This window comes from Ceratotherium simum, chromosome 38, assembly GCF_057802395.1.
Source record: "Ceratotherium simum simum isolate JZ-2026a chromosome 38, ASM5780239v1, whole genome shotgun sequence".
Lineage (NCBI taxonomy): Eukaryota > Metazoa > Chordata > Mammalia > Perissodactyla > Rhinocerotidae > Ceratotherium > Ceratotherium simum.
Genome location: NC_141937.1, coordinates 20,317,175 through 20,330,598, shown reverse-complemented (window position 1 = coordinate 20,330,598; position 13,424 = coordinate 20,317,175). Strand labels below are relative to the sequence as shown.

Here is a 13,424-nt window from a genome sequence, read left to right as displayed (position 1 = left end):
TCCTTCACTGATGGAGCTTTAGGATGAAGAAGCAGGAAAACACTGCAGGGCTCTGAATGCCTTTCTTTCACCCCTAGAGTATTTAAATTCTTTATTTTGTTTTGTTGTTTTCTCACACCATGTGACTAGACACTATAAATATCAGTTAAAATATATTTAATGTGAATATCAAATATTTTATTCTCATTGACATCCAGAATTTATAAAAATCATTTAAATTGATTCAGAAAGAAAATAAGTCAACCAGAAGATGTAATTTAAAAGATCCAAAAGATTTTGGAGTATGTCTGAAATTATTCATCATCCAATTACTCACAACTGTTTAAAATAAATCCCTGACCAACAAGTTTGAGACTTCAGAATATTAAGTGCTTGGTTATGGCCTTGAAATAAACTAGTTTTTCAAAACACACCTAATAAAAATATTTTAATGAGATGGTTTGGGGAATATACTTAGCTACTCTAAGGGCAAACAGCATTTATTAATTTGTTTACGCTAATTTAGCCAAGGATTTGCATTCCCTGTACGGTTGTTTCAAATCTTTTTAAATTTTACTCAGAGCCGCATCGTGATACCCCTGCCCTGCCAATACGCAGCAGGTGAAGCGAGCCTCTAATCATTTTAACTGATAAAATGAGGAAACTCACCAAGCTTCCCTCACTCGCTGTTCCTTGGTCCCTCGTCTCATCTAATTACCTGTTTTTCAACCTCAGAAGGAAGCAAGGCCAGGGCCAAACAGCTCCCTGTGATTCCCACCATCCTCACCCTCACCTTCAGGACTCAGCTACCTAACCCATCCACCCTCTTCGGCTGCCTTCCTCTGTGCTGTCAAATACCGTATTCCATTCGTAACACAAACGAAAAATGGAACTCGCTAAGACACCTTTCCTCTATGTTTACGCTCCCTTACACAACTAGCCCGCCCTCTCTGCCCCTACTGCACCACATTTCTGGGGGTAAGCAGCTTCTGTGTATAAGCAGTAACCCTCCCCAGCCAGACACTCAGCTTCTACACTGTGGCCTGGTCTCAGCCTCGTCACGGTCCCGCAACTCCACTCCCACACCCACGGTCAAGCCAACCTCAGCTATGTCCACCCCCCACAGCGGGCTTTCCAGCCTCTGTGAGATGGACAAATGACTCTCCTTACTCCCAGAGGAGGCCCATCAGAATCCCTCAGAACTCTAGAAACCAAGTCATGTGTTGCTCGTCCAGAGCTTTTGTCTGAAGCCCCGGAAGCTCTCATGGGAACCTCATGACATTGGCCCCGTCCTTGGATTACCTTCCCTCACAAGGGTGCAGGTTCTCTGAAGGCGCCACTAGGCGCTGTGACGTAGAGAGCGAACACGATGGACTGGGTTTGAATCCTGCTCTGACTTCCTCTGTGGTCACCGGCAAGCTCCTCACCATCTTTGATCACCAGTTTCCCCAAATGGGAGACTGGAATAAAATACCCCCTCATAGAACTGTGGTGAAAATTACAAGAGATAGCAAGGAAGGATCCGGCAATCGAACATGTTTATAGATTTGATTTTTTTTTTTTCTATCAGGTCCAAATTATTCAGTTTAGGCTGAAGCTGCCTGTGGCAATAAAACATGTCATTTTTTTATCCATTTTTTTGGATAGGCTATAGAATATAAATGCAAACATCTGAGTGCTTCAAATTTATTCTCATTTTTCATTAAGGAAGCAGGAAAAGAAACCTGTTCCTTTGAGTATTCTTCCTTGAAATGAAGAGGGAGGGAGGAGGGGAAGCAGAGAGAAAGAGAAGTAAGAAAGGGAGGAAAGTTGGAGGGAGAAGGAAGAGGGACGGAGGGAGGGGGAAAGCTGGGAGAGAGACTTAATGTTTTTATACGAGGAAAGTTGAATGTTATTCAACTGAAAACGCAGAGGTGCTTCCAAAACACTATTTATAAAGCTCAATTCCTTCAGATTTCAAAATACTTACAAACATAAGTCAGCCTGTAAATCAAATAAGTGTTTCCTATCTACTCCCCAAGGTTTCTGAAGTAACCTGCTCGAATATGACTGTAGATGAATCTTAAGGAGCTGCTTTGCCTGTTTTCTTAACATGGCTTGGCCAGGAGTTGTGAGCGTTGGCTCAGAAGACCTGGTTAGCAGAGTCCAGCCAACACGCCTCACAACTTAGCACTGAGTGGGGCTGTGAGCCAAACTGGTCCTAGGCTCTCGGCAGAAGAGTTATCCTAAATAACCAAGGCAAAAGGAAGTGGGGAGGTTCTGTTCTAATCATGCAAATGAGGTTGGCTAAATTCTGTCATTTTCTAAGCCTCCCACAATGAAAATAGCAACTATAAATATGAGAAAACATCCCAGGACCTAACTTCTACATAATATTACTGATTTGCTTCCCTTTTGGGGGATGCTGAAGACTTCCCAAAAAAGAAACCTACATTACTTTTAATCTGCCACAGAGCTTGGCTCCACATCAGTCATCTTAAGAAAATCTAAGAACTTCAAAATGCATTAATCCCCAGTGAACTGGATCGTTGTAATATATTCACTCTCAGTGTCTTGGCAAAGTAGCCCCATGTCACTAGCTTAATTGGTGGCAGGTTATTTTCCAGTTGTCAAATAAACTTTTCCTATTTAAGAGTCAGCAATAAAAACATTCACTCATAAAGGAATTGAATAATTTGGAACACGAACAACATAAGTATTTATTTGACAAACATTTTCCATTTAAGTCAAATGGCAAATCAGCTGTAGTAGCTTCTTACTACTAATTCTAATTTGCACTCACAGTTACTTTTATTCACCATATTCAAAGATATTGCTACAGAAAACTATTTCACAAAGTATTTAGAAAAAAATATATACAGTCTCTCCAATAGACAGTTAATTAAAATAACAAGCCAGGCGATATAAAGCTAAGATATGAAACAAGCTGACATTTATAAACACAAATAAATAAATATGTACAAAAGAGTCTATGCCCATAACAAACAAAGAAAAGCTTTACAATGCAAGTAATAGTGACAATAATGGAAAATATCTCAGGATCCTAGACTAAGACTCTAACAAAATGTAGTTTAAAAAGAGGAAAAAGAAGAAAAAAGAAAAACAGAATCTGAATTGATCTTATTCTCAAAGTTAGGCTAAACTAAATATTGGCTCCACAGCTAAAGTCCTGTAATTCTGTTCTGAGGGGGCCAATGAAGTGGAGACCTGCATGCTGAGAACTGAGGATAGACTTAGAAAAGATCAGTCTTTTCTATCCATGTGCAAATATTTCTGTTCAGCTAGTTCTTCGTTTTTCCTTGCCTGGTTATTGGAAATTTCTCAAGTGGAGCTGATATTGTTGTCAAATACGGAAAAAAAAAATGTTTTCCCACATCTGGATGAATACGAGTAGAAGTCAAAGTTATTTTTGAAGCTATCTCTTAATTACTATAATTAAGTAAGAAATCTCACAGTAGAAAGCTAATTAAATTCTATCATGAATCTCTAAGGCTTGGGAGAAAGCATATGGAGATTCGGTGACTCTCTAAGGTTAATTTTCACCTATATGTAACCTCTGCCAGAAGAGGCAGCCTGTTCTATTGCCTAGAGAAAGGATGTGGCTCTACTGGAGTGAATCTTAGTGACATTATTACTATCCTTTCCTACTATATACACCCCTCCCCGTGAAAGCCAGGCTGGGCAATGATCCTCTCTCCCAGGACACTGTTCTAGGCTGCTGCAAAATGGAACAGTAATAAAAACCCACCACCACATTATCTTATCATCCATTCAAGTCTAGCAAATAGCTTCACGACTGAAGATCAGCAAAAGGTGAAAAGCCCTTTGGTTGCTGCGAAGCCTGGAAGCTCTCCTATGTCTCAGACTGAGAGCTACCTGCTCTGTGCAGAGAGAGAGAGGCCCTCAGGGGCTCAGTCCTGGCTTCTGCATTTAAGCAGACTGGCTCTGCCAGAATTCTCATCTCCTTACCACTTAGGCTGCTACCTCTCAGAACCTGATACTTCCCAGATAACCCGGGGCAAATGTACAGGTACAGCATGTACTGAGACCAATTTCTAAGGAACTGGAAATGCCTCCATCATTTAAGAACAATTAAAATGTAATCTCCCGCACATTCACTAGCAAGCATATTAGCCAGGATAGTTTGAAAGTTTGGTAAGCTGCTTAATATTATGCATGGCTTGTATGCAGAAACCTAATCCATAAATAACACAGCATCTACCTTGCCAGACCTCCTCTGGCTCTCATAATCAGAGGACTTATGTACAAATAGTTTTCAGACTAGCAATTGTAGACCCACATGTTTATAAATTAGTTTGATTATCATAAGTCACCCACATGTCTCAGTTTATATTCCTTGGAACAGAACTCTTGAAGGAGGAAGTAAGAGGCTTTTCATTTGTGCAAATGGAAATGTCTTCAAGTCTCAGAGCAAGGACAGGACCATAGAGCCTCAATGGTTGTATTTTCTAAAAGAGAGAGGCCATTGTACACAGCATGCCTAATGGAAATTCTCATTCCGCCCATGAGCCCGTGGGCTCAATACACAGTAGAGAAGCAACAGCAGAGGTGGAAGAGATTCATTCTTCAACACTGCTGCAAGGTCTACATTAATGGAACATCAACACTAAACTTAACGTGTGGGATTAAATTATAATTAATGATGATATTTAAGCCTTGGGTCTTAAATAGGATAAGTGAAATAGAAATTTACATGGCCTCATGTTAACGAGATCAAAATTTGGGGAATTCTTTCTTTCTTAAGCATGTTATGGTCTTGAAGGTTAAATGTTTGATGTAAGAAGAAAAAATTCCTTTCTAATCTTTGGGTCAGACATTAAACATTCTTTTGTATCTGTGGTTGAAATTTCACTGAAAAAGAGAAACTACTACTGGATTCATAGAAACCAGCACTGAGCCGTGTATCCAGAATTGTGCGCATCCAGAATACTAGAGAATATTAATATGCTTTTGATTGTTGAGAAAGACGATACAGCGAATGGCCATGCCCACTTCTAACTATTTGGTGGGGTGGGAACGAGCTCTGAACCAGGGCTTTCCCCTAGCTCTGCCTCTCCCTTGTCCTCCTATTTTAATGTCTCCCCCGAGTTCTGATTAGTCTGATACAATCATATATTTAAAAAAAAATCATATCCCCTATGGCTACTGAGCCATGTTGCTCTCAGTACTGAAGTTTTAGTGATGATAGAAACCACCCCATGGAAGAAATTCACTGAAAAGACAGATTTTGAATTTCACAAAAGCCTTCTTAAAAAAATACAGTTCTCATATACATGCAGTTACCTAGGCAACTGCAGGTTTACATCTGCTAGTTATAGTTTTCACTGCGTGCAGATCTTCATGTTTCTGCAGACTGAGTCCTCTTATTCTTATATTACAGACATTAAAACTTTGTGCTGTGGCTGAAGGAGTCTGACAGGATAATATTCTTATAGAAGTTATCTGAATGAGCATTGCAGTAACCCTTGACCTTGTCAATGACCTGATGGACAGGAATGATTGATGTCTGTTCTCCATCAGCATGAGTCAGTTTTGATGAGGACTTGTCCATGGAAGCATTTTCTGCAAGAAATGAGATGAGAAATTAGGCTGCAAGATGAGCTGGTGACAAGCCTCAGGGCCACCATACCGCACACTCTATTTTGCACAAAGGAAAGGAACCGAAGTTCCTTCTTAGGTTAGGTAGTAGGCAGCACCAGAATTTTAGGGTTTTCATCTTCAAAGTACATTCTTAGGTATGAATGAACGTTAACTTGCCTTCTACTAACTCGTGTTGGGGCTTTAAGAAATGTTCTTGTGATATTTTTTAAAAAGAATAGAATAATTAGAAAACTGCCACAAAAATATATGTGGCAAATGGCTCAAAAGAAGAAGTAACAGATTATATAACAAATGAATCAAAAGATGCTGAAATATTTATGAAAGAAATTATATGATGTCTAAGATATATTTTCAAAATAATACAGGAGGGGGAAAATTGGTAGGTGGCTACGAGTTGATAGGTACAAGGAGATTCATTATTCTGTCCTATTTTTTATTGACACTTTTCATAATAAAAAATTTTATAAAATGTAATTTAAAGGACTTTGGAGAATAAAAGTGAATGAAAATAAACATGAAAGGCTATTTCGAACACATTTTCCCATGGTTTTTAGCTGGTGAAATGACTGGGATATAGAAAACAGGCATCTTTTATTAAATATTTTTAAATTAGAGAAATCAGAATTATCTTTATCAGAAATATTTTAAGTACATGTTTTTATTAACTATGCTACAGTCTCAGAATGATGTTATTACTGACAGTAATATCATAGCAATTGACAGTAATAAATGACTGCTAACAGAATAAATTCTGTTCTGAATTTCTCAGTATCATATATTTAAATATTATTTCCTTAGACCCAAAAGGTTTCTAAAATTGGCTCAGACAGTGCTCTGAAACTCACTTAAGCTCTATTATCTACCAATACATATGGCTGTCTTCATGTACCCTATGAATATCCTATAAGTATCTGCCCTCTTCCTTTTCCCAACACGTTTTGGAGAAAAATTCTACTCTAAAATTAACCACAGAGATTTCACACCCAGGAAGGAGCAAATATGACCTTCTACAAAATACTCAGTTCCCTACAGACATATCCTCTTTATTCACTGTGGAAGAGGCAAAATCACAATCATGAAAACTGCTTCTAGGAATCACGGCTCCAAAACTGGAATGTTCACTCCAGGCGTTTTATGTTTTGAGGTAAGTTGGACCCAGTATGTGACACCACATTAGAAATCCATCAATAATTGGTAAAAGTCATCATCACTGCATCTGTTGTCTTTGGAACCGACTCAAATTGTTCAACTGCCGTCTTGTGTTGGAGCAGACACTAAATAAAATGAAGGCTAAAACAGGAAATGGTGTCCTCACTCCACACACTAAAGGAAGCAAGAGAGAATAGACAGTTTATGGGAAGGACAGGCAGACGGCAGCAGGGCAGAACGATTATGTCCCAGGATCGCTGAGAGGACGGCTCAGGGAGCCTTTGTATAGGGTCCCTCCCCACTTAGCTCTCAGCAAGCTGACTGATTCTCTGCTTCCCTTCAGTTCATATTCACTAGCCATTGGTTTTCTGTTGAGGAGTTTTCCTACTGACTTAAATCTCAATCATGAACAATTTGTGCTTGACGTTTTTAGAAAACCACACAACCTCAAAGCAACTGTCAGGTGATACTCATTCTGCTTCGTTGACAACTTCCGTGTACTTTTTAGAGAGTAGACCAGCTTCATTCCAAATATGTGACCCAATTTTTTGGGTCTCACAGTCCAATAAAGTAAAATTCTGAGCAAGGGCTGTATTTCAATATACATGCTATTCCCAGCCCTCTGTTTAGATATTACATCATGGGAAATAGAGATTTTGATTATAGCTGCAAGTTTGAAAACCAGGGGCTAGGGAAATGAACTATAATTTGACCTATGCTGAAATTTCAAGCAGATAAAAATCTTCAAAAAGCACGCTTAGAATTGACAATTTTTCTTTTATGACTTCTATGAATGTACCATGACATATTCAGTAATCCATAAAAGCAGTGGAAAAGTAAACAATTTCACTCCTTTCTGTAACAAACCTCTCGAGTACTGCTTTTTTTGTTATTTTACCTGATATGTGACCCACTCACTCCAGAACATGGTACATTTCCTAGAAAGAGCAGCTTGCAGACACCCCCAAGCAGAGAAGAGCCAGCACAGCACACAACCATTTGAAATTTCAGAAATTCCAGCTCAATGCAGAAATGTCATTGTGCTAGCTGAGAAGTATCGTAAAAAAAACAAGCAATTTTGCTGGTGCAGCAAGAGTCTTAGCTCAATCCATGCAAATATTCTCTTATTACCTTGCAAAAAATTCATGCATTCAAAAAGTAATAAAAGTTTACCTGAATGATCCACTTTTGTTGAAGGAATGCTCTTAGAAGACATTATCTACACCACAAACATATGAATTTCTAGATCAATTCCAAGAAATAAACCAGCTAGATATCCATGATATGCAGTGATTTTTGCATACTCCAAGTGACCTAAGTACATCCCAGTCCCACTGAGAACTAGCCAGGTAGCAGAGGGCTATTTGTGTGTGACTTAATTGGAAACCAGAATTTATTATTTCACAGAAGTAATGTCATATAGCTGACTAGATCCTTACACTAGTTGACAAGAACCTATTTAACCCGAAGGGTTTTGTTACGGGAAACAGAAAAAACACAAATGCACTCTTTAAACACGCATACACACACTTGAAATTTTGAAATAGTAAAGTTTTTCTTTGGTTTCTCCATTTCTTATCTTCTAGTCAGTTTTCCCCATGCTCCTTAACACCGCCCAATATTTTGTTAATACTTCCAAAATGCTCCCTGTTCCAAATTATCTACCATGTTATCTTCTCTCCCCTTTTAATAGTGGCATTTCTTCAGGTTAGCTATTCTCAGCTGTGTTAAGAGAAAACAATTCAATTGGTCTAGTAATCCCTACTCATTCATAACTGACTTACAATGCATTTACTATTTGCATTTTAGAAGGGGAGGCAAAATGAGTATCTAATTTTAAGGTTGACTAAATAACGTGAAAAACTCATTCATTATAAGTAAAAGATATTTTGTGCCAGGGAACTACCAATTAGGTAGAAGACTCTCACTCAGACTATACACCTGTTATCAATTTTCTTACACAGGTATTTCAAGCAGGGGTGCACAGACCTCTTAATTTTAGGCAAAATTGTTTGTGTACAGGACTCAAAGGCTGCACCTAATTCTGGAAGAGAGTCCATAGCTTTTACTCGCTTCTCAAAAATATCCTTGACTCCAAAAAACTTTAAGCACAGCTGTCCTAAACTGCTTCAAGGTTTTGGATCTTTCTTTAATTAATTTTGGAATTAACAAACTCTCTAAAGACTCAAACTTTTTTCCACGACGCTATCCTGAATCCCAGGCAGTGGCCACTCTGGTTGCAAGGCACAGACAGTGGTGCAGGCAGGGCAGGTGGAAGGATTGAAAAGGACATAAGGGTCATTTGAAATTCAAGTGTTTGCAATGTGAACAGTCATAGACACATCATACAACACACTCTCGATCTGCAAAAAGACCAATAAAAATCTCTTCTGTGCCATTAACCTCTGCTTATGTTTAATAGCTAAACAAATTCAAAATTAGAAAGTTATTTCCACTATCCTTTTAGAGCGTCTTTAATTAGGAAAGTTCTGGGTGCAAAGTGTTGACAGCTGTTTCCTTGAGGTTGCATTTGTATTTAAAAGCAGCAATTCTGCTATTTCCCTCTGAAATTATTAAAAGATTACACCTTTTCACACCACTCACTGGCTATCAAGTACTGCAAAATAGTCTTTGTTTCCATGTCGTCTTCAGGATTGTTCATCCACATGCTCAGAGTCAGAGTGTGTGGTGGGTCACTGTAAACATCATGAAGATACAGGAGAGGAACAAAGACATGATGTTTCTCACCATCCTGTGTCACTTTTCAAGTATATTGCTCCCTATTAAGGACTTAAGTTTTAAATGTAACATAAATCCTGGATGGTGTTTCTTCCTGTTTGTTGCCAATTTGCCAAGTAACTTTCAACCTTTGTTGAAATAATCTGCAGCTCAATTTCTATATTTTAAAATAAAAACACATAGCTTTTTAAACAAGATACCAAACTTTTTAAGAAAACTGTTTTGAATCAAACGAAGTTATCATAATATTCAGAGTTGATATTATGGCTACGTAGATTCAATTTTGGTTGTAAAATTTAAAAAAAAAACAACAAAATATTCACAAAGGTGCTGGACAAAGTCTTCAAACAGATTTTGATTTTCAGAAATCTAAAATAAGCACCCGAATGGGCAATGGGATCTATCAGTCTTCATGATATGCCAATTTTCGCCATGAAAACATAAGGAGAATTACATCAAAGAACATCTTCACCATGGCTGGAATGACTCACCGGTGTGGCTATTTCTTTTGAAGTATGTGGCAGAGCTGGACTTCGATTTGGAGGTAAGGTAGGTTGAGTTGGAACCAATGGAGCTTGAGGACAAAGACTTTCCGAGATTATCGGAACTCTTCTTGATGATGTTGGTAGCTGTCTTACTCCAGTCTGAAAGAAATGACATCTCCCCATGAATCTGCTTTAGGGGGAATATGTTCCACCCTAAAGAACCATCATCACATTATTTAAGTAATTTGTCCAGAGCATTTGATTTTCTGATATACTGGCAATGGCTCAGAGAAGAGATTGACGTGTAAACAGTAATAAACTGAAGAAATAGAGAAGTTTCTTACTTTGACCTTGTGTACATATTGTTTAAAATCCTACTTTAATATCCTAAGGGTGAGAAGTAACCACTGATGAAAAAAAAAAATACTACTTTTCTTCAGGTATTTTGTGTGTGTGTGTGTGTGTGTGTGTGTGTGTGTGAGGAACATCAGCCCTGAGCTAACACCCATTGCCAATCCTCCTCTTTTTGCTGAGGAAGATTGGCCCTGGGCTAACATCTGTGCCCATCTGGCTCTACTTTATATGTGGGACGCCTGCCATAGCATGGCTTGATAAGCAGTGCGTAGGTCGGTGCCCGGGATCCGAATCCACAAACCCAAGGCCGCTGAAGTGGAGAGGGCAAACTTAACCACTATGGCACCAGGCTGGCCCTCTTCAGGTATTTTTTATATTGAGAAAAATCTTTTTCCCTAATAATGTAACTGAGGACCTCAAAAATGTGGAAAGGTGTGGAACCTCTGGATATCTGAGTTGTTAAATTAGACACATAACCTTGGGCAACTCACTTAACCCGTCTGGAATTCATGCTTCTCCTTTGCAGAATAGGAGGGTTGGGCCCAGAGTCCTCAGATCTCGTGCAGTCCTAATACACTAAGACTCCGCCTTTACATCTTGCCACCATTGGGACTGGGTTGCTCTGACTGGAAGACCCAGTGACAGACGTTTCCGACTCCTCTTAGATGTGAACACCCACAGGCCCCTTTACCTGAGTTATCTGCCAACCGGAACCTCCCACAGCAGAGATGCCGCCTCCACTGCTTCTGAACATTCTCCTTCATAGCACAGTGGAAGATAAATATAAATAAGCCTGGGACAAAAGAAAACACCAACATTTAAGCCCACGGACACATTTTTACAGATAAATCTTACAAGACACATGGATTCATTTTAATTTAAAATTTTTTACATCTGAGTCACTAAGAAACCAAGATCCTAAGGAATCATGAAGTGTGTAGTAGATGTCTTAATCCTTTCGAACAGAACACAGAGGCTCAGATAAAACTAGAATAATTACATTGATCTGCTTCTGTCTTTGCCTGTTCTGTTCGGCATTTGTTATGACTTAACCTAAAGACTAAGCTGAAACAGGCAATATTCAATTTAAGAGGCATTTAGTATTTCCCTTCTATTTGTTCTAAAATTATGTGAAAACATTTCACAAAATTTAGAAAAAAGAGAAACTGAAAACATTCATGAACTCACCAACTGTTTCAATTTATATATTCTAAGATATTTTATGTATGCACATCATTATAAGTTTGGGCTATAGAAAAGTGTTATTTTTGCAGGTCAAAAATGGCCCCAAGTCAGCACATTCATGAGGCTCCACCTGGCCTGCTTTAGTTTCTCAACCTTTTAACACAAAAATATTTCTGTATTGTGAAATAGTCTTCATTTTTATAGTCACTCCCCGCACCTTTCAAAAACTGTGTCACCTGTGCTTTGGAAGCCAACCCCTTTTAACTTTTCAAGGCCTTTGCTTCTGCATTTTTACTTTCTCTTTTCTGTCTCATCCATTTCTCCCTGTATACTTAGTTATTCCCATTACTTACAACCATATTCTTGTAACTCTCTTTTAAAAATCAAACAAAAAATTCCTCCTTTAACCCCCAATCTTCTTCAAGCTTCAATTTCCTCATTCCTTTTCCCAATAAAACTTCTTGAAATAGTTAACTTTTGCTGTCTCCACTCCAAATAGGCTATGTCCATATCTACGATGCCACTACAATGGCTCTTGTAAAAATCACAGTGACTCCTGTATTGGTAACTCAGTTTTCACTCTCATTTTATGAGACCTCTCAACAGCATTCAACGCACTTGACTGTTCTCTCATTCTTCCAATCCATTCTCAACACGATTTTCTCCTAGGTTTCTTCCTAATTTGTTTTGTGCTCTCCTTAAATAGATTCTTTGGCTTTACTCTAAAATGTTGACATGTCTGTGACGCAGTCCTGGGTTTCCATCCTTTCTATGGCTACACTGTCCCAGTAGGTACTAATCTCTTCCAGTCGTGCTGGACAAGTACCATATACTAGTCTTTATATTTGCCCCCATTCCTTTCTCTCCCCAACCAGAATTCCAACCCATATTGCTTACAGGACATCTTCACTCCATTTAGCAGCATCTCAAACCCCTAATATTCTAAATATAAGTCGTCTTCATCACTACCCTCAAACCAACATATCAAGCTTGTTCGTGCCCTATACCACTTCAAAGGCTCTTCCTTGAAATCTTTCCATAACAGGGTCCTACCTGTCATTCGGGTCTCAGATCAACTGTTAACTCCTCAAAGAGGCCATCACCAACTGTTTGTTGTATTTTTTTTATGTTTTAGTCTCTAGTCACACCCTTGCACATACCTATTTTCATCATGGCTCTGACCAGCACCTGACAGCCTTATATTCCTCATCTATTCATTAATTTGTTTTCTTGATTATCTCTTGCTAGTAGAGAATAAGCTCCAAGAGCACAGGGGTGTTTGTCCACCCAATACTGGACGGGCCATTCCCAGATGACGTCAGGGAACTCCATGAACGTTTGTTGAATGAATGAATAGTAACCATGATTAATTGCTCATCTATTCTACATGAGTTCACTGAATACTTATATGTACATTCTACTGCATTAAATGCATTTGGGGATGGGGGCTTAACAATAGGAGTGAGTAGAACACAAATTAGGGGGCAAGAGGAACACAATGAAAATACATTTAAGGCCAAAGTATCTGAAAAGCATGCAAATTAGTTGCCTAGGTACTGACATAGTGATATACCATACCAAGCAGAATATCTGCATCAGGGAGAGTCTGTTAGAGGATGCAGGGCTTGAACTGAACCTGAAGAAAGCTTCGGTGGGGAGGTGGGGGAAGTTTCCAGGAAAGGTACTAAGCACTGCTAAGCAGGAGGCATTGTGTTTTAGGAGTTGGAGATTCAAAGATAAACAAGATACACAATCATTGCTTTCATGAGGCGAAGGGTCTAGCACGGAAAGGCACAAAAGTAAAAATTATTACAGTACGTTCAAGGGACATTAAGACTTACCCATTCTTTTTGAATGCGGAGGATTAATCAAGAAAACTGTAAATTACATTGTAGCATGTACAATTGGCAA

The 13,424-nt window shown here is 38.8% G+C and overlaps 1 protein-coding gene across 4 annotated transcripts in view; it reads right to left on the bottom strand.

The window, feature by feature from the left end:
* Positions 1–2,653: 2,653 nt before the first annotated feature.
* The window catches only part of ADGRG6 (adhesion G protein-coupled receptor G6), a 132,061-nt gene continuing 121,290 nt past the window's right edge, over positions 2,654–13,424 (bottom strand). For 3 of the 4 annotated variants that reach the window (XM_014796516.2, XM_087425166.1, XM_087425165.1), the window contains 3 exons: positions 11,020–11,121; positions 9,981–10,133; positions 2,654–5,562 (listed from right to left, as the gene is read on the bottom strand). In XM_014796516.2, the coding sequence (XP_014652002.1) occupies positions 5,384–5,562; positions 9,981–10,133; positions 11,020–11,121 (434 nt within the window). In that variant the 3' untranslated portion in view covers positions 2,654–5,383. Of the gene's footprint in view, positions 5,563–7,923; positions 7,970–9,980; positions 10,134–11,019; positions 11,122–13,424 lie in introns of all 4 variants that reach the window. The other variant, XM_087425167.1, reaches the window with a different exon arrangement.